The sequence below is a fragment of the Perognathus longimembris genome, chromosome 1, assembly GCF_023159225.1.
Source record: "Perognathus longimembris pacificus isolate PPM17 chromosome 1, ASM2315922v1, whole genome shotgun sequence".
Lineage (NCBI taxonomy): Eukaryota > Metazoa > Chordata > Mammalia > Rodentia > Heteromyidae > Perognathus > Perognathus longimembris.
The window spans coordinates 75,355,852-75,379,994 of NC_063161.1; the positions used below are offsets into that span (position 1 = coordinate 75,355,852).

Sequence of the window (24,143 nt, forward strand, 5' to 3'; positions counted from 1 at the left end):
TAGAGTAGGAAAGACGCTAGAACTTATAGGTACAGGAAGGAACTTCCTGAATAGAGTCCCAGGGACACAACAAATAGGGGAGAGACTCAACAAATGGGACTACTACAAATTAAAAAGTTTCTGCACAGCTAAGGACATAGCCACCAAAATAGAAAGACAGCCAACCATATGGGAAAGGATCTTTACCAACACAGCAACAGACAAAGGCCTAATATCTGTCATCTACAGAGAACTCAAAAAACTAAGCCCCTCCAAGCCCAGTGAACTAATTAGGAAATGGGCGAAGGAGCTAAAGAGAGACTTCACAAGAGAAGAGATAAAAATGGCAAAGAAACATATGAGGAAATGTCCAACATCTCTGGCAGTAAAGGAAATGCAAATAAAAACAACCCTGAGATACCACCTCACTCCAGTTAGAATGGCCTATACTCTGAACTCAGGCAACAACAAATGCTGGAGGGGGTGAGGGGAAAGAGGAACCCTCCTCCTTTGTTGGTGGGAGTGCAAATTAGTACAACCACTTTGGAGAACATTATGGAGGTTCCTCAAAAAGTTCAACATAGACATACCCTATGACCCAGCCATACCACTCCTAGGCATCTATCCTGAACAACAGGTCACAAGATATCAAAAAGACATTTGCACTTCCATGTTTATCGCGGCACAATACACAATGTGGGGCACACTGGTTGTTGAGCCTCGGGAGTGAGGCCCTGAAGAGCCCCGCCTGCCTCAGTGCCTGGGGGCGTGCTTGCTTGCACCTCCTCCAGGAAGAGGGATCCCGGTTAGCCCAGCCTGCCTTCCAGGTCCAGAACTGGAAAGGCGGCTCTAGCTGGCCACGCCTCCCAGCCTTAAGACCATGTGCAGCAAGATGGCTGCCGGCAGTAACCTGGGGGCGGTCCTGCTAGTACTTAGGCCACCCCTTAGGGAGGTCCCATGGCCTTCCACCCTTGACTGACTGCTCAGACCGCCAATCATCGCCCCTAGCTAGGTATGTTACACCCTCCTCTTCCTGCTGCCATTGCCCATACTTAAGATCGGGTCCGCCCCACTAAAACTGAGAGCAGTCTTGAACCTCTCCCGAGTTGTCTGATTGTCCAACTGCCGACGAAAGGTTGGGTTGGGCTGGGTGCGGGCAACTCCTGGCTCGTTACCTATTCTGGGTTCACACTCAGCAGGGTGCGCTTCCTTGCCTCTCCCGCTGGTTGGGAGAGCACCGGGGGTGCAGGGACCCCTGCACACAATAGCCAAAATATGCAAACAACCCAGATGCCCCTCCACAGATGAATGGATCCAAAAAATATGGTACCTATACACAATGGAATACTACATAGCGATTAGAAATGGTGAAATATTGGGCTGGGAATATGGCCTAGTGGCAAGAGCACTTGCCTCGTATACATGAAGCCCTGGGTTCGATTCCCCAGCACCACATATATAGAAAACGGCCAGAAGTGGTGCTGTGGCTCAAGTGGCAGAGTGCTAGCCTTGAGCAAAAAGGAAGCCAGGGACAGTGCTCAGGCCCTGAGTCCAAGGCCCAGGACTGGCCACAAAAAAAAAAAAAAAAAAAGGTGAAATATTGGCATTCGCAGGGAAATGGTCAGAACTTGAACAAATAATGTTGAGCGAGACAAGCTTAGAACACAGAAAACAAAGGGGCATGATCTCCCTGATATATGACAGTTAAGGTGGGGGGAGGGGGAGACAGTAGAGACCAGGTCTGTGAAACCAAAAACTGCTTGTCAAATGGTATTTCCCACAGGTTTGGGTCAGCGACCCTACACTATGTAACTAAAACCAAACAACTACTCATCATATAAAGGTCAAAAATTGACCTCTCAGTGGATCACAATAGCTCAAAAGCTATGTTTGTATGTTCATATAAGACTATTGTCGACATATTGTCTATTGTCGACATTACATTTAAAGCCCTAGGCGAATCTTCTTCAGCGTAGGCCACGTGGCTATTGTATAGGTTCTTGGTACATTGTATATTGTATATATATATATATATATACATATATATATATATACATATATATATATATATATATATATATATATATACCGACCTCGGGAAGGGAAAGAAAAACTGGATGTAAGATATCACAAGTAATGTACACACTGCCCTACTATGTAACTGTACCCTTTTTGCACAACACCTTGTCACAAAAAAAAACTTTTCTTTAATTAATAAATTACAAAAAAAAAGAGTGCAAGGCCCTGAGTTCAAGCCCCAGTATTGGCACAGAAAGAAAAAAATAAAAGGAAGGGAAGTAGGGAGGTACGGAGAGGGGAAGGAAGAAAGGGACAGAACCGAACTGAGATACAAAACACTTCAGAAAAGGTAAGAAAACTGTGGCTTAGGACCTAAGCAACCCAACAAAATCAGAATTCTCCCAAGGACTTTCACAAGACTTGGCAACATAACTTCAAAAATTACTCTAATCCAAAGAAGTAGGAAAATGTGATCCAAAAGTGAGGGGGAGAAACAATAAAAAGATCCACCAAATAGAAGTAAAAATCTCCAAGTAATATATAGGAGCATAAGTATAATACATAAAAAAGAAAGGATCTTTGTAGTAAAAGTACAATTACAATAAGTGAGGTAGTCATATAAATCCTAAAGCAAATCAAGTATATCAAGCCTGGAGCCAGTGGCTCACACACACCTGTAATCCTAGCTACTTGTTGGGGCATCGGCTTGGCATTGAGGGGAGTGGTCCTGAGAGGCCGCCCCCTTCTCCCGTCATGGGGCTGCACGGCTGTTATCCACTCCTAACCCCTTCCGGGTCTGGTACCAAAAGAGGTAGCAAACCAGCCCGCCTCCTGCCTTGGAGCACGCACATGTGTGTCAAAATGGCACTGACCGGAGCCCAGGGGGGCCAGTCCTGTGGGCCGTGATCTCCGCCTCTGGGGGAAGTTCCATGACATCACTGTGATGGACAGCTCATCAACCTATCGCTAGTATCCAGTTAGTCCCTCCCCTTCCTGCCACCATTACTGTCATATAAACCCCTCCCCTGAGTAAAACTGGTGGAAGTTCCAGAAGCTTACCCCGAGATGCCTGTGTGTCGTGTCCTTCATTTCAGGGGTGGGGTGGGGGGGGCATTCTCACGACTACACACACTCCATATCACGTAGACCTCACTCCAGCTTTGCCACTTGCAGGACGGGCGGCTTATGCGTGAGGGTGAAAGGGGACTACACAGGAGGTAATAAGGCCCTGAAGCTACTCAAGACGCTGAGATCTGAGAATCAGATCCCAGTTTGAAGACAGCCTGGGCAGGAAAGTCTGTGAGACTCTTATCTCTACTAAACTACCCAAAAAGCTGCAAGTGGAACTGTGGCTCAAGTCCTAGAGGGTTAGCCTTGAGTGAAAGAAGCTCAGAGACAGTACCCAAACTCTGAGTTCAACCTTTGCACCTCCCCTCCTCCCCCATTCCACCCCCCAACCCAAAAAAAAACCCCGGCATATCAGATGGGCACTCATGGCTCACACCTGTAATCCTAGCTATAAGTCAGAAAACTGAAAATTGTGGTAAACCAGCCTAGGCAAACAAATCCAAGAGACTCTTATGTCCACTTAACCAATAAAAAGCCTCAAGTGGAGCTATAGCTCAAGTGGTAGAATACTAGCCCTGAGAGGAAACCTAAGGGATAAAACCCAGTCCTGGACTGGGAATATGGCCTATTGGTAGAGTGTTCACCTTGTATACATGAAGCCCTGGGTTCAATTCCGCAGTACCACATATATAGAAAAAAGCTGGAAGTGGCACTGTGGCTCAAGTAGTAGAGTGCTAGCCTTGAGCAAAAAGAAGCCAGGGACAGTGTTCAGGCCCTCAGTCTAAGATTCAGAACTCGCCAAAAAAACAAAAACAAAAAAAACAGGCCTATGTTCAAGTCATGGTACTGCACATAAAATTTTAAAAGTATATCAAATCCAAAACCAATTATTTACATGATAAATTATGATCAAATTGCTTTTTCTCTAGAAATTCAGAGGTAAAAACATTAGGAAATCAATGTGTTACATTAGTAGCTTAAATGATGCTTTAAAAATCATGACAACTGGGGCTGGGAATATGGCCTAGTGGCAAGAGTGCTTGCCTCGTATACATGAAGCCCTGGGTTCAAATCCTCAGCACCACATATACAGAAAAGGCCAGAAGTGTGGAGCTGTGGCTCAAGTGTAAGAGTGTTAGCATTGAACAAAAAGAAGCCAGGGACAGTGCTCAGGCCCTGAGTTCAAGCCCCAGGACTGGCAAAAAAAAAATCTTGACAATTTGACAAAAATCAACTTCTGATATAGAAAAGGCCAGAGATAGCACTGTGGTTCAAGTGGTAGAGAGCTAGCCTTGAGCAAAAAGAATCCAGGGACAGTGCTCAGGCTCTGAGTCCAAGCCTCAGGACTGGTAAAAAAAAAACCAAAAAAACAAAACTGTCTTCCTACTCTGGATAATTGCTTGTCAGTCATATGCTAATATATAGTAGCCTGGATCCTGTAAGATTCGAAGAAGAAAATCTCTCCACAGATAAGTTGACCAAAGCAAAAGAATTCAAGTCATTTCAGATGCAGAAGTAAAGTCATTCTTCAAAAAAAAAATTAACTTCTGTGTTAATTCAGTCATACAAGGGGTTCTTTAAAGAAGAGAACAGGTCTGTCTTCCATATCCCCTTAGTTAAAAGTGCCTGTAGAAGGAGCTTAAAGACACTGACCTTCAGCTAACTAGGTCAGAAGGAACTCAAGATGAAAGAGGGTTTAAGAGATTTGCAGGTGTGACTGCTTTTATGTAATGAGAGCATCTCTGAAAAGAGCACATGGGCAGCCATACTGCCAGGTTGGACTGAAAAAGACAGAAATAGTACAAAATGAAAAGAGACAACTAGATTCCAAAATTTCTATTGGCAGGAAGCAGGCTGATAAAAACACACAGCTGCAAATGCTTTTCATGAAAAAAGAATGACTCGAGCAGAACAGAAAGTGCTAGAAGTCAGGGCTGAGACCATAGTGTAATCCCAAGGCCTTGAACCCTCATCAAGCAGCTTCTATCTCTTGGCTGGCTTAAGAATTGCATGGGAGCCAGGTGCTGGTGACTCGCGTCTGTAATACTAACCACTCAAGAGACTGAGCTCTGAGGATCACAGTTTGAAGGCAGAAATATCTATGAGACTATCAGCTACTCAGAAAAAGTCAGAAGTGGCACTGTGGCTCAAGTGGAAGAGTGCTAGCCTTGAGCACAGAGGCTCAAGGATAGCACTCAGGCCCTGAGTTTAAGCCCAATAATAATCATTACATGGGGCAGTGATACTTCTGTGAGTTCTCCCCTTTGCCCAGGAATGTCTGTCTTCCAGTGCCTATTCCACCACTGTATGTTGAGTAAAGGAGGCTGTTATGGTTAGAATGTGGTTTTCATGCTGAAATTTGTTTCCCAAACTATCAGTGTTAAGTGTAGAGCCTAGTGGGAAGTTTCCAGAAGGCAGAGTCCTCTACGATGCATAAGTGCCTTTCACGTGTCAGTTCTCACTCTGATGGAGAGTAATAATTAAAATGCAAGTCTAAGCCAGGCACATCACTGGTTCACATCTGTAAACCTAGCTACTTGGGAGGCTAAGTTCTGAGGATTAAGGTTCAAAGCCGGCAAAGTTCAGAGACTCATCTCTAATTAACCAGCAAAATGTCAAAAGTGGAGAGATACAATGCACCAATAGAGAGCAAAAACCCTACACCAACGAAATTATGTGCTCTAGAAAGGACCTGGTGTTTATGTGTATAAAATACATATGCATGCACACATACATATGATATTAGCTGAATATAGGGTAAAAGTGTAGCCTGTACTCACTTTGACAGAGACACTCCCCCAGCTTTCCCAATCATCTCTTCGTGGTGCAACACTGAGTGATTCCATGGGATGTGGAGGAACTTTAAGAGTGTTCTCATCCACCGCTCAGGATGTAGGACGAGTTGTTCGTAGTGAACCATCATGCATTTCTGGTAACCGACCTCCATACACTGGTTATACATGGTCTCTATAGCACGGTTCCACTTGGTCAAACAATCCCTATAGCTGTTCAGGTCAAATCCAGCTATGGTCACTTTCCGAGAAATCATTGAGTGTACTGATGCCCGGCCATCTCGGACCATCAAGAGAAACTTGGCATTGGGGAATAACCTAGCAAGGTAAGTTAAGGATTTCAGGGCAAAAGGATCTTTATTACATAAATAAGGGGCTGGCTCTCCATGCTTAACAATGATTTCTAGTAAAAAGGCTTGCATGGCAGAATCCAACACATCATCGGTGACACCAGCCTCATCCAAGCGGATCTTCTCTTTGCTGGACCGAGACCACATCTGCTTCAGGGCCAGGATTCGAGGAATAACCCTGGTTTCCTCTCCACAGCGAATGTCAGGGTGCGCATCCAACATGGCCCTCATGAGTGTGGTTCCACTCCGAGGCACACCTCCAATAAATATTAAAGGCATATCCTTGTGATAGGCAAAGGTTTTGTTAGCTTTAACATCCTGGCCAGTTTGCATAGAAGTCTTTGTGCTCTCCAATTTCACTGGCTGGCTACGTTCTTCTATTCGATGATGGCATTCCATGGCATGCTGGCCCAAGTAAAACACTGTTACAGAACTAATTACCAGACACGCCAGTAATAAGTTCTGCTTCAGTTTTCCAACCATCTTGATGTGATTATCTTGTTAACAAACAGATATTTTGTTCAAAGTAATTTTCAAGAGATGTTCAGGCCATGGAGTTTCTACTTCCGAAAGATGGTCAACATCTAGTAGGAAAAAAAAGTCATTTTATTAAATGATTGTCTGTAAACTATCCACCAGTTAACACATTTGCATTTTAGCTAGACAGAAGAAGCTCTTTTTTTTTTCTTTTTTTGGCCAGTCCTGAGGCTTGGACTCAGGGCCTGAGCACTGTCCCTGGCTTCTTTTTGCTCAAGGCTAGCACTCTGCCACTTGAGCCACAGCGCCCCTTCTGGCCATTTTCTGTATATGTGGTACTGGGGAATCGAACCCAGGGCCTCATGTATACGAGGCAAGCACTCTTGCCACTAGGCCATATCCCCAGCCCCAAGAAGAAACTCTTGGATGCTCTGATATTCCTAAAACACAGTGCATACAAAGTATGTCACACATAATCAGAAAAAAAAAAAAAACCTTTTTGCATTTAATATAGGTTCTTGCTCTGTAGCCAAGGGTAGTCTTGAACTTGCCATCATCCTGCCTTAACCTCCTTGGGATGAGGATTATAGGAGTGACTACCATGCCAGGTCCACAAACAGCTTTTTGGTTTTTTTTGTTTTTTGTTTTTTTTGGCCAGTCCTGGGCCTTGGACTCAGGGCCTGAGCACTGTCCCTGGCTTCTTCCCACTCAAGGCTAGCACTCCGCCACTTGAGCCACAGCGCCGCTTCTGGCCATTTTCTGTATATATGTGGTGCTGGGGAATCGAACCTAGGGCCTCGTGTATCCGAGGCAGGCACTCTTGCCACTAGGCTATATCCCCAGCCCAGCTTTTTGTTTTTAAAAACTTTACAGTCACTTTAATTCTCCAGGTATGCACTATTCCTGGAGGTACTTCAAAAACAGGTCAATGCATGGAGAAGAAAGATTTGAGCTAAATAAAGACCAGGTGCGGTGGCACACACCTGTCATCCCAGCTATAGAAGAAAGCATAAATAGGAGGATCCAAGTCTAGACCAGCCTGAACATGTGGCCCTATCTCAAAAATAATTAGAGAAAAAAAGGCTGGAAGCATGGCTCAAACTATAAATCACTTGTCAAATAAATGTGAAGCCCTGAGTTTAAAACCTCAGTTCTACTAAAAAAGTAAAAATAAAAACAAATAATAAAAAGGACAGCAGTACAGTAACTACTGCTCTCAGAAAACAAAGTCTTCTGGACAGATAAACAATGACAATAAGATGTGCTTAGGGTCTTGGAAGGGACAACGGACATGATGAAAAGGAGCTGTAAAATCCTCAGAAAATTGAAGGAAGGAGTATTTACAGGAACTTCTCTGTAGGAACTTCTGAGCAGGATACAGTGGCATGAAGGATGCGGCATGATTAAGACATCCTTCAGTCCTGAAGGGCTGAAGTCCAGAGTGCTCATGAATATGGGTCTGTGACTTGACCCTTGAAGACAGAAGTTCTGGGCACATTGGAAACTCGAAGCTACAGACACAATAATTTGCAGTGAATAAAACAGGCCTGGGGCTGGGAATGTAGCTTAGTGGTAGAGTGTTTACCTAGCATGCACAAAGCCCTAGGTTCGATCCCTCAGTACAGAAAAAGTTGGAAGTGGTGCTGTGGTTCAAGTGGTAGAATACTAGTCTTGAGCAAGAGAAAAAAAAAGTTCAGGAACAGTGCCCAGGCCCTGAGTTCAAGCCCCAGGACTGGCAAGAAATAAATAAAACAGGTATGTGTATGTGACACAACTGAAACTTGTGTTGGAGCAAGGGTACACATTAGGAAGCAGACAGGCTACACTGAGACTGAAAACATTCACCTGCATCCTCAGAAAAGAAGCATAACTTGCTAAGCTGTGGCCAGTCTAAATACTGCTGTGAAGGAATTTTTCAGATGTGATTAATATTTAAATCAGTTACTCTCCATAATTCAGGAGGGCTTCATAGAACAGTTACAGGCTTTAAGAGACAAACTAAGGTTTTCTGAAAAAGAAGGAATTCTGGGAATATGGCCTAGTGGTAGAGTGCTTGCCTCACGTACATGCTCTGGGTTGGATTCCTCAGTACCACATATATAGAAAAAGGCAGAAGTGGCGCTATGGCTCAAGAGGTAGAGCAAAAAGAAGACAGGGACAGTGCTTAGGCCCTCAGTCCAAGGCCCAGGACGGGGGGGGGGGGGGGAGAAAGAGGAGGAGGAGGAGGAGGAGGAGGAGGAGGAGGAGGAGGAGGAGGAGGAGGAGGAGGAATTCTCTTTAAGACTATGACATGGGAACCTGCCTGAGCTTCCAGCCTGCTGACCTGCAGAAGCTACTCATCACTGTGACATCAACTGCCCCATACCATACCGGTTTCAACTTGCTAACACCACAATCAATGAAACATTCCCCTCAAGCCATCTCTCCTGTCCATGTCCATGGTGTGTGTGTGTGTGTGTGTGTGTGTGTGTGTGTGTGTGTGTGTCCTACACATACCCTACAAGTTTTGTTTTCTGACTAATAAATAACCTGGGGCATAACTGGCTATACCACTAAACTACAGAAGACACTGGCTATCTGCAGGTCTTTGGATCCCAGTGACACCCACAGAATGCAAGGCCAGCGCAGCACTGCACATATAGATGCGGTTTCCCATAACCCTGACGGACATCCACTAAACACATCTCAGATGTCACCTCATCACTTCAATTAGGCATGCTCACTTTCACCTTGCTTTGGAGGGTCTGTCTCCTTTTAGGAAGGCAGGTTTTCACAAAACAGCAGGGAAACACCCCACAGAGTGATTTAAACACAACTCGAAATTACCCAGGACCCATCTAGCATCTGTCTAACTAGCTCCAGAGTACAAGCACCGTTCAAGCATTGGCTGACCACTGGCTGCTGAGCCACACAGACAAGAAGCTGTTCCTTTCTAGAAAGCCAGGCTTAAAAAATGAAACATTACAAAAGCACATCTATATTTTATTTCAATAAATATATTTTACTTAGAAGTTATTTTAAGCAAATATGTGACCATTGTTAGAACAATTTATTAAGTATCTGTGTATTGGTGGTAACTGTTTGGTTTTGCTTTGTTGGGTTTTTTTTGTGTGTGTGTGTGAGGCAAAGGGGGGTACAGAAAGGGAGGGAAGAAGGATGAACAAATGCAATCATGCTATACAGTATATACCATGTGGAAATAAACTACAACTTGTGGGCAGGGACAGGAGGGAGAAACTGGAAGAAAGCAAAGGAAAGGGTGACGGTGTTCAAAAAAGAAATTTACATATTACTTGACTTATGAAATAGTAATCCCTCTGTACAATAGCTTAATAACAAAATTAGTTAGGCCAGCCGCAGGTGGCTCACGCCTATAATCCTTGCTACTCAGGAGGCTGAGATCTGAGGATTGTGGTTCAAAGCCAGCTGGAGCAGGAAAATCCATGAGACTCTCATCTCCAATTAACCACCAGAAAACTAGAAGTGGTGCCATGGCTCAAAATGGTAGAGAGTTAGCCTTGAGCTGAAGAGCTCAGAGACAGCGCCCAGGCTCAGAGTTCAAGCCTCACAAACAGCAAAATAATAATAACATTAATAATAATAATATTTTTAAAAAGAAGTATCTGTGTTTGCATATATATGTATACAGTAATGTCAGTATACATTTATATTAAATAGTCACACAAGGCAAACTTACAGAGACAGAAAGACAAGTAAGGACTTAGCTGCAAACAGGCACAAAGCAATATCAGTAGTAACTAAAAATGCTCTAAAACTAGGCTGCTGTCTAAGTTGCACAATTCTATAAAATCTAATAAAAACCAAATTGTATTATTACAATGGGTGATTTTTATTGTATATAAATCACACCTCAATACAGATGTTTTTAAGACAGAATACATTACTAGAAAATATTTGAATGGTCTCAATAGGACACATTAAGATCTGTTTTTTGTTTATTCATATTCAATCCATTTGATATGTGTGAGCATATATTATTGTCCTAGGCATTGCATGAAGTTTCAATCAAGCATTACAAAGAATAAGCTGAGACAAAAGTGACTTAGTAAGACTTAAAAAAAAAGAGCCTTAATTAAGATAACTAGTAGCAATATAGCACTGAAATGTCTAACACAAAGCTGTACCCATTATGTGCAAGGCACACTTAGGGTATCAGCTCTGTATTCAATGTAAAATGGAGTGGGCAGGAAGAAAAAAAACAACAAGGCAATAATATAGGAAACAGAGAATTAAAATTCAACTCTAAGACAATAACATTTTAGTGATGAACTAACACTATAAGTACCAAAACAAATAAATACACATTTCCTGAACTGGGAAAGAAAAATGTGTCCATAGAGCTGAGGGCCTGTTTTAATGAAAACAAATGTAAATAAACCCCCTACCATTCTGAAGACATCCAAAAGAAAATGGAGACCAGGCTGGGAATGTGGCTTAGTGGTAGAGTGCTTGCCTAGTATTCACGAAGCCCTGGGTTTCACTCTTCAGTACCAAATACAGAGAGAAAGCCAGAAGTAGTGCTGTGGCTCAAGTGGTAGAGTGCTAGCCTTGAGCAAAAAGATACTCAGGGACAGAGCCCAGGCCTGAGTTCAAGGCCCAGGACTGGAAAGGAAGCGAGGGAGGGAGGGAAGGAGGAAGGAAAGAAAGAGAAAAAAAGAAAAAGAGAGAGAGAAAGAAAGAGGAGACCAAAAGGCCAAAAGATTTTATGTCTCTATGATACTAAACATCTGTTGTCTGTTTTCTGTGTGTGTCTGAGTGTGTGTGTGTGTGTGTGTGTGTAGTATGTGAGAAAGAGAGAGACAGAGAGAGAGAAAGAGGGAGAGAGGGACAGACGGACAGATGAACCATTCATAAAAGAGTATGGTCATAGCTGTAGTGGCAGAGGTAGGTACTACCTAGCAAGCACAAAATCCTGAGTTCAAAAGCTCACTACCACCCAAAACAATGTAAAACAGTTACCTTGTGTTCAAGCAATTCTGCCTGAGAATTAAATGCACCATTGTTCACAGAATCCTTATTCATAGTCAAAATACAGAAATGACAAAAAAATGTTTATCAACTCGTGTGTGTGTGTGTGTGTGTGTGTGTGTGTGTGTGTGCTGGTCCTAGGACTTGAACTCAGTGCCTGAGGACTGTCCCTGAGCTTCATTTTGCTCAAGGCTAACATGCTTCCACTTGAGCCACAGTGCTACTTCTGGCTTTTTCTGAGTAGTTTATTGGGGATTAAGAGTCTCATGGGGGGCTGGGAATATGGCCTAGTGGCAAGAATGCTTGCCTCCTACACATGAATCTCCCGGTTCAATTCCCCAGCACCACATATATGGAAAACGGCCAGAAGGGGCGCTGTGGCTCAGGTGGCAGAGTGCTAGCCTTGAGCGGGAAGAAGCCAGGGATGGTGCTCAGACCCTGAGTCCAAGTCCCAGGATTGGCCAAAAAAAAAGTCTCATGGGGGCTGGGAATATGGCCTAGTGGCAAGAGTGCTTGCCTCATATACATGAAGCCCTGGGTTCGACTCCTCAGCACCACATATGTAGAAAACGGCCATAAGTCGCGCTGTGGCTCAAGTGGCAGAGTGCTAGCCTTGAGCAAAGAGAAGCCAGGGACAGTGCTCAGGCCCTGAGTCCAAGGCCCAGGACTGGCAAAAAAAAAAAAAAAGAGTCTCATGGACTTTCCTGCCTGCCTGGGCTGGCTTCAAACCCTGAACCTCAGCTCTCAACTTCCTAAGTAGCTAGGATTACTATGTTTCTTAACTTTAAAATGGACAAAGTGTAGTACATCTACCCAAAAAATTATTCTGCTACCACATGGATGAGCTTGGTAACTGATGAGCCTTTCACAAGAGACTGCACACTATAATTTCACTTACATAAAATAGGCAAATAATTTTTTCGTATTCTGTGGACAGGAAAATTAGTACTTGTCTGGGGCCTGGAAAAGAAGGATGGTAAGTATTATGTTTCAGATGGAAACAAATGACAGAAGAGGTGGCACTGATCAAGAGGCATCACGCTCATAAACTGATGTGTTGAATTAAAATCTCTTTGTACAACTATTAAAAAATAATTTAAGAAATATCCTAAACAAATCTAGACTGTGGGAGTTTTTATGGCACATGAGTTATGTCTCAATAATACTATTTTCTTAAAGAAAACCAAAAATATGTCCTACAGTGAATAAAATAAAAATATAGTGACAGTACCCAGTGGTAGTGAAGACAAAGAACAAATGAACCCCTTTTCTTTGTTCCTAGGAGAGCACAGTAACACTCTGCTTTGAAGAATTGAGTAGAGTCTAATACATGTGAACATGCGCTTATTGTGCACATCAACAATTGCTCTCTTATTTATCATAGTTGAGTGAAACCTGTGTCATACAACGCCTGCAACTGCATGGCTAGAGCAGCTCTCATCATAACTACCAAAATCAAAAACAAACCAAATGGACTTCAATGGGTGAATTTGGATAAACTGTAATGTGTCCAATGTTACCCAGCAATGAAAAGGAACAGAATCTTGACACAGAGAACAACATGGATAAACTCAAAGGCATAAATGATGAGCAGGAAGCCAGTTTTCTAGCCAGATGGTAGATGCGTGTAATCCCAGTTACTGAGGAGGCAGAAGCAGGAGACTTGGCTTAGGACTTCAAGGCCAGCCTGGGCAACATAGTGAGACCCTAATCAAAACAAAGAGAAAGTTATATACTATAGAAACATTAACACTACACTCAGTGGTAAAGCAAATGCTCAATTAGCATGCATGAGGTCTTGGGTTCAACCCCCCCAGCAGAAAAAGAAAAATATAAATAAAAAGGAGAGAAAGGAAAAGGAGGGATAAGGAATTCAAAAAAAGAGGCCAGAAGTGGCGCTGTGGCTCAAGTGGCAGAGTACTAGCCTTGAGCAAAAAGAAGCCAGAGACAGTGCTCAGGCCCTGAGTCCAAGGCCCAGGACTGGCAAAAAAAAAAAAAAAAAAAAAAAAAGAAACTCAAATGGAGTCTTCACTAAGGGCTAATTGATGAGGAAAGCAAACTTTGCCATATACTCAAACATACTTGGCAGTTGTCACTAGAAATAATTTGAGACTTTTCTCAAGTCTCATTTCTGTTTCATTTTAAAATAAGCACTGCTGGGCTTGGAATGTGGCTTAGTGGTAGAGTGCTTGCCTTGCATGTATGAAGCCCTGGGTTTGATTCCTCAGTACCATATACACAGAAAGAGCCAGAAGTGGCACTGTGGCTCTAGTGGTAGAGTGCTAGCCTTGAGCAAAAGAAGCTCAGGGACAGTGCCCAGGTCCTGAGTTCCAGCCCCAGGGCTCACAAAAATAACAAACAAACAAATAAATAAATAAATAAGCACTGTCTTCCCTTCCACATTTGGGGGAGGGTAAGTTCTACAACCTCTCAAAATGCTGTAAGAATAACAGTGATCACAGGCATGGTAAGGGACATGAAAAGTGGGACTCTGGCTTCTTCATTCAATTCTTCTCACTTGACTCAGTCTTCCCCTGGAGTTTTCCTTCTTCCTTTCTTTTCTTTCTTGTTGAACTCTGGGCCTGGGCCCTGTCCCTGAGCTCTTCAGCTCAAAGTTGGTGCTCTACCACTAGAGCCACAGCACAACTTCCAGTTTTCTGGTGGTTAATTGGAGATAAGAGTCTCATGGACTTTCCTGCCAGGGCTAGCTCTGAACTTCGATCCTCAGATATCCGCCTCCTGAATAGCTAGGATTACAGGCATGAGCCACCAGTGCCCACCTCTGGATGTTTCTTGACCTAAAGACTTAGTGCTTAATGGTCACCACTCTGAGACCTGAGTGTCCAATGGTCAGTGCTCTCATTTCACAGACCTGGGGCCCAAGTGCTCAATAGTCAGTGCTCTTAGTTCATAGATCTGGGGTCCAAGTGCTCAAAGGTCAGTGCTCTCATTTCATAGACCTGAGGCCTGTGTGCTCAAGCCCAAGTAGCACTTCTTCTCATCACTTCTCTAATTTGTCACAAGCCACTTTTCTTTTTATCTTCCATAGTTTGCTTACTCAATGAAAGTAGTAAATCCCTGGAGCCCAGGGAAGAGTCTCTAGGCTCTTTACCCCACTCTTCATCATAGCATGCTTAGGAGAATACCAGCTCAGGATACTGAGCCTCCAAAAAGCACTGGCTACTAGTAACATTGGTTCTTAATCAAACTGGGAGGAACATTCCTCTAGAAGAGAGACACTGTAGTTATACTTTCTATGCATAACTTGATACTAACTCTTCATCAATTCCTTTTCTTTCTTTCTTTTTTTTTTTTTTTTTTTTTTTTGCCAGTCCTGGGCCTTAAACTCAGGGCCTGAGCACTGTCCCTGGCTTCTTTTTGCTCAAGGCTAGTGCTCTGCCAACTTGAACCACAGCGCCACTTCTGGCCTTTTCTATATGTATGTGGTGCTGAGGAATCGAACCTAGGGCTTCATGGCAAGCACTCTTGCCACTAGGCCATATTCCTAGCCCCTCTTCACTAATTCTTAAAAAAAAAAAAAGCAGTCCCTTGATTTAAGAAAGTCCAAGCCAGGCACTGGTGGCTCACACCTATAATGCTAGCTACTCAGGAAGATGAGATCTGAAGATCACAGGTCAAAGCCAGCCAGGGCAAGAAAGTTTATGAGAATTTTTTTTTTTATCTCCAACTAACCACCAAAAAGTGGCTGGGAATGTGGCTTAGCAGTAGAGCACTTGCCTAGCATGCATGAAGCCCTGGTTCCATTCCTCAGCACCACATAAATAGAAAAAGGCAGAAGTGGCACTGTGGCTCAAGAGGTAGAGTGCTGGCCTTGAGAGAAAAGAAGCCAGGGACAGTACTCAAACCCTGAGTCCAAGCCCCAGGACTGGCACCAAAACAACAACAAAAAAAAAAAAAACACAAAACAAAAACAAAAAAAGGGCTGGGAATGTGGCTTAGTGGTAGAGTGCTTGCCTAGCATGCATGAAGACCTGGGCTCAATTCCTCAGTACCACATACACAAAAAAGGCCAGAAGTGACGCTGTGGCTTAAGTGGTAAGTAGAGTGCTAGCCTTGAGCAAAAGAAGTTCAGGGACAGTGCCCAGGCCCTGAGTTCAAGCCCCAGGACTGGCAAGAAAAAAAAATATTCATCTGCTATGGGTCTGCAAGTACACACACACACACACACACACACACACACACACACACACACACACACGCCTCTACTACCTTGACTATCACATCCAGGTTTCCAGATAAGTAGTATCAATATTTTCTCAACTGGGGCATTTAGAGCCTTGAGGATGAGCTAGAAAGAACACTAGAAGGTCCTGTGTGTGTGTGTGTGTGTGTGTGTGTGTGTGTGTGTGTGTCTTGCTCTGTTTCTCTTTCTCTCTCTCTCTCTCTCTCTCTCTCTCTCTCTATCTGTTTGCCAGTCCTGGGGCTTGAATTCAGGCCCTGGGCACTGTCCTTGAGCTCTTTTTGCTCAAGGCTAGCGCTCTACCACTTGAGCCACAGTGCCACTGACGTTTCTGTGTATGTGGTACTGAGGAATCAAACCCAGGGCTTCATGCATGCTAGACAAGCACACTACCACTAGGCCAAACTCCTGGGCTCAGGTCTCATTTTTATCTTCAGGGTACGAAAAGGCATTGAAACACTGCTCTAAACATATCTGACAAATCACTATTAATAGGAATACACTGTTCCAGCAGGCCAAATGAAAGAGACTCAGAAATGATGCCTTACAGAGATGCTTGTGGACATTATACTTCTATACTTAGATCTTTCAATGTTTTTTGCCCTGTAGTACTGGAGATTGGCCTCTGTACCTATCTTTAATACGCCAATCTTTGAAAATTTTATAAAGTAATATTGTTCATCAAAATCAGTACTGGTCAACAAGAAGCTGGTGGTACACAAACCAACCCAACACTCGTTGCACATGCAGAAACCCACATACTTACAAGCACAGCCATCACACGTTGTTGTTACATCAGGTCCAAAGAGACAATCTGCTGGCAAAATGTCCCAGTAAAAGAATGATTGGGGGGGCTGGGGATATGGCCTAGTGGCAAGAGTGCCTGCCTCGTATACATGAGGCCCTGGGTTCGATTCCCCAGCACCACATATACAGAAAACGGCCAGAAGTGGCGCTGTGGCTCAAGTGGCCGAGTGCTAGCCTTGAGCAAAAAGGAAGCCAGGGACAGTGCTCAGGCCCTGAGTCCAAGGCCCAGGACTGGCCAAAAAAAAAAAAAAAAAGAATGATTGGGGCTGGGAATGTGGCTTAGTGGTAAAGTGCTGGCCTAGCATGTATGAAGTGCTGGGTTCGATTCCCCAGTACCACATAAACAGAAAAAGCTGCAAGTGATGCTGTGGTTTATGTGGTAAAGCACTAGCCTTGAGCAGAGAGCTGATCAGGGCCAGAGCACAGGCCCTGAGTTCAAGCCCCAGGACTGGCAAAATTTTAGAATGAAAATCCGAAGAGGAAAATGAAAAGAGAAGATGGCAGTGAACTGATGTAAAGGAAGACTTGTATGTTAGCCAGAAGACCTGAGCTCTGGGGCTGGGAATATGGCATAGTGGTAGCGTGCTTGCCCTAGCATGCATGAAGCCCTGGGCTCTTAGGTTTTTTTTCTTCATATGGCATCAATTAAGTCACTAAATAATAGTCTTTATCCATAAAACAACAATAATCAAACTCCTTCATTCTCCCAATAGTTAGAATACAGATTTTGAAAAGAAGAGAAGCCAGGGGATTGCAAAGGAAAAGGACGCCATGAGTCTCTCAATGCTGCATGACAATCACCTCCAGGTACTTGCCACATGGACTATGCTGCAGGACCAGTCCCCATCTACTTCAGGCCTCTGCCCCTACCTTGACAGGCTCCTCTCTTCCTTTTTTTTTTTTTTTTTTTGCCAGTCCTGGGCCTTGGACTCAGGGCCTGAGCACTGTCCCTGGCTTCTTCCCGCTCAAGGCTAGCACTCTGCCACTTGAGCCACAGCGCCACTTCTGGCCATTTTCTATATATGTGGTGCTGAGGAATTGAACCCAAGGCCTCATGTATATGAGGCAAGCACTTTACCACTAGGCCATATCCCCAGCCTCTCCTCTCTTCCTTTAGATATCTCCTCAATGACACTCTCACCCATCAATCTTTGCAACCTCAAACCGCTCTGTAAAAGCATAGTAGTTTATACACTCAGACCGTTGTTCTGTGGCTAGTTTACTCCAGTAGACTATAAATTCCTTTAGAGCACAAATTAAAGCTCATTTATCATCTAGCATGCAGTGCATCCATGAATACTTGCTAAAATACAGAGCCTGGAATAAGCAACAGGTAAAACTTCATTTCCTAAATCTCCTTAAAATACCTATATAAAATAATCTGAGGGGCTGGGGATTTAGCTCAGTGGAAGAGTAGCTGCCTGGCAAGTGCAAGGCCCTAAGTTCAGTCCTCACCTCTGTGGTGGGGAGGGGGGGGTAAGGGGGAAAGCTATAAAAATCATCTGAGGGGCTGAGAATATGGCCTAGTGGCAAGAGTGCTTGCCTCATATACATGAAGCCCTAGATTCAATTCTTTAGCACCACTTATATAGAAAAGGCCACAAGTGGCGCTGTGGCTCAAGATGGCAGAGTGCTAGCCTTGAGCAAAAATAAGCCAGGGACACTGCTCAGGCCCTGAGTTCAAGCCCTAGGACTGGCAAATAATAATAATATTAATTAATTAATTAATTAAAATAAAAATCATCTGAAACAAATAAGCACCAAAACTAAATCATGGAATTACAAGTAAATAAAAACAAAGTAACCTGGAAGCAATGAAATATTTTACAATTTTAATCATTCTCCCAATTGAATATTGTTTTTGAATAAACATTAAAATGCTTACAAAATCTATAGCAGGAAGAAAGATTTTTTTTTTCCCCAAAACTCTGGAGGGGAAAAAAAAGAATCCTACAGACAATAAAGTATTAACAGAGTTATTTATTTTGGTTTCTGAGTTTGGTTTGGGGTTGTGGTGCTTTTGTTTTTGTTTTTTGTAAGTACTAAGTAAGGCTCATGCACTCACTTGGCTTTTCACTTACGGTAGGTATTCCACCATTGTGCCCAGACATGGTGCATTTTATAACACTAATAGTATGCTGAGCACCAGTGGCTCATGCCTTTAATCCTAGCTATTCAAGACACTGAGATCTGGGTATTGCAGTTCAAAGCCAGCCCAGACAGGAAGTCTGTAAGACTCGTATCTTTAATTAGCCACCAAAAATGGAAGTGGAGCTGTAGCTCAAGGGGTAGAACACCAGCCTTGAGTAAAAAAGCTAAGCAAAAGCACAAGGGCCTGAGTTTAAGACCCAGTACTGGGGCTGGGAATGTGGCCTAGTGGTAGAGTGCTTGCCTAGCATGCATGAAGACCTGGGTTCAATTCCTCAGCACCACATAAATAGAAAAAGCTGGAACTGGCACTGTGGCTCAAGTGGTAGAGCGATAGCCTTGAGCAAAGAAGCCAGGGACAGTGCTCAGGCAGGCCCTTAGTCCAAGCCCCAGGACTGGCAAAAAAAAAAAAAAAAAAAAAGACCCAGTACTGACACACATACACACAAAATGTCAACTATGCACAGAAAATTAGTATGTCTCAAAAGCAAACATTACAAGGGGCTGGGGATATAGCCTAGTGGCAAGAGTGCCTGCCTCGGATACACGAGGCCCTAGGTTCGATTCCCCAGCACCACATATACAGAAAACGGCCAGAAGTGGCGCTGTGGCTCAAGTGGCAGAGTGCTAGCCTTGAGCGGGAAGAAGCCAGGGACAGTGCTCAGGCCCTGAGTCCAAGGCCCAGGACTGGCCAAAAAAAAAGCAAACATTACAAAACAATAACAAAAAATCATTTAAACTTCTGGTGTTTCATTCCCTTATGCAAATTCCTACACTCAGCCTGCCTCAATTACAGCCTGCCCTTTCTCTATGTGGATGAGTCTCATGTATACCTTCAGACAGCACATTTATCCTAAACCTCAGACCTAACCAGTCAAAGGCCAAGGGATAACTCTAAATGGATGTCCCACAGGCATGTCAAATTCAACCAACACTAAATTGCCCAGTAAATCCTACTACTTTTCTATTTCCTCTTCTACCAACAAGCCCCTTTCTCTCATAGTCCCAGTAAAACCTGGGAGACTTTATTCAGCTTCACCATTACCCTCTCCATGGGACACTTGCAAAATCCTGGTGTTGGATGTGTCCTCCTCCTTCCTGTCTCTTTCCCTGCTAGCCTGGCTTTACTCCTTCCCTCATTCTTTCCTCCAAAAACAACTTCACAGCCTCCTGACTGGCCTCCCTGACTCTGAATTCTGATCTCCTTCACTCTGCTCATTCACTGTCATAAGCAAGTATTATCTATAAATAGCTAAGATAGGTGAGCACATTCCATGGGAGAAATACAAAGGCATCTAAGCATGTGTTGGCAATGAGGATAATTTTACATGGCTAAAGCCAAAGTCAAGACAGGTAGCAAGAGACAAAGCCTGAGACAGGAACAAGCCAGACTTGTCAAGATCTTCTGAGGTTGAAATCTTTCAGGGTTCCTCACTACACCAGGCTAAAATGATAAAGCAGGCCACACAAGATCATTCATGAACTGCATCTGTGTGCCTTTCCAGTCTCCTGTCTCATCAACCCACTCCTAGCCTTCCCAAATCATATTTTTTCCCAAGTGTACCAAGTTATCATATTACTTTTATTATTCTCTCTTCTCTCAGTGCCATAATCCTCTACCTTTCACCATTTAGATTCAGCTTTTCTCATGTATGGCATTTTCTATTCAATAGGCACACAACAAGCTAAGACATATCCCCTTCCCTTCCCCTGCATTGCACTAAGATTTCTCTGATTTGTGATACCATCTTCCACACTAGTCTTCAGGTAAAGGGCCAAAACCCCTTTGAAAACTACATTTCTCACCACCACCACCATCATCACCACTAACAACTAGTCAGGGAGAAAAATAAGGAAACAGACCACATAACAGTGTAAAAATGGGAGACAGCAGTATGCACAAAATGATGTGGTAACTCAGAAAGAAGTCATGTTAGTCAAGCTGAGGGTGCAGGGTAGTCAGAAAAAGTACTAGGTGACAGTGGTCAGGGACTTGTCCCCACCCTTCCAGCTGGTGCTCCTAGCACCCTCTAGTCATTGCTACCACAGCCCTTTTTTCACACTGCCTGGATTACACTGCTGTCTGGCAGGTTAATTGAAAAGCTTGGGATAAAGATAAGTGCCTACTACAGAAGATCTCATAGGTCTAGTCCATTATGTTAAGCATTTGGAAACTGATAGGACTTTTATTTTATTTATTATTATTTTTTTTTTTTGGCCAGTCCTGGGCCTTGGACTCAGGGCCTGAGCACTGTCCTTGGCTTCTTCCCGCTCAAGGCTAGCACTCTGCCACTTGAGCCACAGCGCCACTTCTGGCCGTTTTCTGTGTATGTGGTGCTGGGGAATCGAACCTAGGGCCTCGCACTCTTGCCACTAGGCTATATCCCCAGCCCCTGATAGGACTTTTAAAGAAAACAAGTGGCATGGTCAGACTGTATTTTAGAAATGAAATGATCCTAGCAGCAGTGTGAAGGATGAATCAGTGGAGCACAAGGTGGTCTAAGGGGCAGCTGAAGACTCTTCAGACTGAGCCAACCTTTTGTCACGAAGGACAGGAAAAGATCTGTGACAACAACAGGATATATAGCAGACACAACGTGAGAAGCCAAGAAGATAATCCCAGATTCCTAAGAAGGAATACTCGCATACGTGAGGGGTGATGAGTGGACTGAAGGGAAGGAACAGAATAACTATGTGTGGAGCACCAAGTAGCAATATCAGGTTATCCAATGGAGATGAAAATAAGGACCTGAAGAGGGAAATGGGGGCTGTCCACATCTTTGAAACCATATACATACAGGTGCTATCTAAAGCTATGAAATTAGGGAGAGCAAAAATGAAATACTAAGGAGTGCACATTAGTCTAAGAAGAAAATCATGAAGGAATCATCAGGATAGTTTTTGTTGGAGACGGTGGAAATATGAGTATGTGTGCATTCTGAAAATACCAGGAGAAGCCCTCTTCATCTAAAGTGGTCAAAAAACAGACAAGCACAGGCCCAGATAAAAATAACAGGTCCTCAAGAGTTCAGGGCTGACACCCACTAATTTCTTCTGAGGCTGGAGGTAAAATAAGCAGTAAAGAGAAGGCAAGAGTCAGGCTACAGTGATAGCGATAATAACACAGACTTTAGTACAAGAGAGGAAGTTAGGGATAAGTCAAAGAATCTCCAAATAGTTCAAGTAAAGCTGGAATTCAGTCTAGGAGAACCTAGAAGAGCAGCTCAGTTCCCTGGTTTTCTCAAGCCTTCCCGGGAGTCCGGCAGCAGAACAGTGATCAATTCAGGCTTGAGACCAGCAACATAAATGTGGGAAGAAAGTACAAGACCCAGAACAATGCATTTATGCTTTTAAAGACTCAAATTTCTTCTACTCTAAAAAAAAACCTTACTCATCAGCCTCTGAGAGCCAGAAGAGGGAGAGACAGGTGGGTAATTTCTTTAACTCCGATAAAACTCAGAACTCTCACTGCTAAGTAGATGTGAGCTTTCCTTCTAGCAGCAGATTGCAGAAATCCCAACCTGAGTCTCTTAGGGGCTCTTAAATAATAAACAGCTACTAGATAAACAGTATACCACTCCTTACACACAATGCTGCTGCTCCTGGGAAATGTGGGAGATTTCTTTCTTTTCCAAAACAACGATGCAAGAAAGGCTTCCTCGTGGCTTCCTCACTACCAGCCTAAAACTCTTTTACAAGGCAATTAACATGATGCAAAAACGAAAGAAGAATTGAAATTGAAATTTCTTCTCAACAAAGGTGTAATTGTGATTTTAATCCCTATCACACTTTGAGCGCCTTTAGATACATGACTACTGCTCTACCCCAGACCACAGAGGCCTAGAAAGGGACGAGGCTACCTGTGTCTCCCTCCTCTCTCCCTGCCCGCTCCCCCCCCACCTCTGCCAGAGAGAGAGGGGCTCCAAGTGATTCAGGGAGACTGACTGTGGCAACCGGGCAGGGTGGGGCAAGTATGCAGGTATAAGCGCACAGAAGTGAAGAGGAGTTTGTTCAAGGTGGTGGACAAAAGTGAGAAAGAAAAGCCAGGTGGGGGCAAAAGTGGGGACCCAGCCGCACCCGGAGGGGGCTCAAGGGAGACGTAACGGGACACCGAACAGACACTGGCCTGGGGGGGCGTGCGCAGGCGAGGCCGGGTAGGGAATGTGAGACCGAAGTTGGGTGTCTGCCGGGCTGGGTCTCATCCCCGAAGCGCTGCGGGACTAGGGTCTCAGCCCCGAGGAGCTGCGGGGATTGGGTCTCATCCCCGGGGGCTGCGGTACCGGAGTCTCGTCCCCGAGGGGCTGCGGGGATTGGGTCTGGTCCCCGAGGGTCTGCGCGGCCGGGGTCTGGTCCCCGAGGGGCTGCGGGGCTAGCGTGGATCAGCACTCCCAAAGTAGAAGGGAAGCGGGAGGGAGGTGGACCCGGCCCGGCGTGCCACAGCCTGGGGCTCCGCGTCCAGGGCGAGGGGGCGACCGCCTGCCAGGGGACGCGGAACGGAAAGGGCTAAGGACTGGCCACACTGGTGGATGGGGCGGCCCAGTCCGGACCCGGGGAGGCAGCGAAGCGCTGGACGGAGCGGCGGAGAGCGCCGCCACCCCCTTACCTGGGATGAGTGAGGGCCAGCTGGGCCGCCGCGCCCGCATCCTGGGCTCGGCCGCTTCCCCGCCGCTCTAGGGGAGGACCATGGCGCCCGCTCCGGGGCCTGCCCTCGCCTCCTGGCCGGCTCGACCCCGCCGAGATGCGGAGTTGCCCCGCCACCACCCGCACCGCTGCCGCCTCAGCAGCGACTCCCGCGGTCACCGCCTCAGCGCCGGCCTTCAGGCCCCTCCCCCGCGGTGTCAGGACCTCACGCGTAACACCATTGGCTACGGCGAGCTTGCGGGATGTGTCGACTTCTCTGATTGGTGAATTCCGGCTGGCTCCCACGCGGGAGGCGGAGCTTGGGACTGCCCGCTGAGGCGCGCATCGAAGGCGGGGGTCTGACGTCGCGTCCCCGCCGCCGCGCATACGCGCGCTCGTCCCGGAGGGGCTCCCGGCTGCCACCTGCAGGGGCGGGTTGTTGCCGGGGCAACAGTGCGCGTGTCCCCAGGCGAGCGGAGCCACTTGGTGGGGGCAGTCGCTGAGGACCGCCCAGAAGGCTGGCATCTCTGGACGCCGGGTCGGGACCAGGAGACCCCTCCACCGGCGCACTGCCTCGTGTACGCAGGCATGGTTGTGTATCGTGTGCGTGCAAGCAAATATCACACCCCCCTTACAATTCACCTGTGCTTATCAAAACCCCTCCCGCCCTAAATGTAAATCAGTAACAGCCGA

General features: G+C 45.1%; 1 protein-coding gene across 2 annotated transcripts in view; it reads right to left on the reverse strand.

The window, feature by feature from the left end:
- The window catches only part of Tpst1 (tyrosylprotein sulfotransferase 1), a 63,065-nt gene extending 39,440 nt beyond the window's left edge, over positions 1 to 23,625 (reverse strand). For both annotated transcript variants that reach the window (XM_048329584.1, XM_048329575.1), the window contains exons 1-2: positions 23,434 to 23,625; positions 5,847 to 6,792 (exon numbers count right to left, since the gene is read on the reverse strand). In XM_048329584.1, coding sequence (XP_048185541.1) covers positions 5,847 to 6,691 — 845 coding nt within the window. In that variant the 5' untranslated portion in view covers positions 6,692 to 6,792; positions 23,434 to 23,625. The remainder of the gene's footprint in view (positions 1 to 5,846; positions 6,793 to 23,433) is intronic.
- Between the last annotated feature and the right edge of the window lie 518 nt (positions 23,626 to 24,143).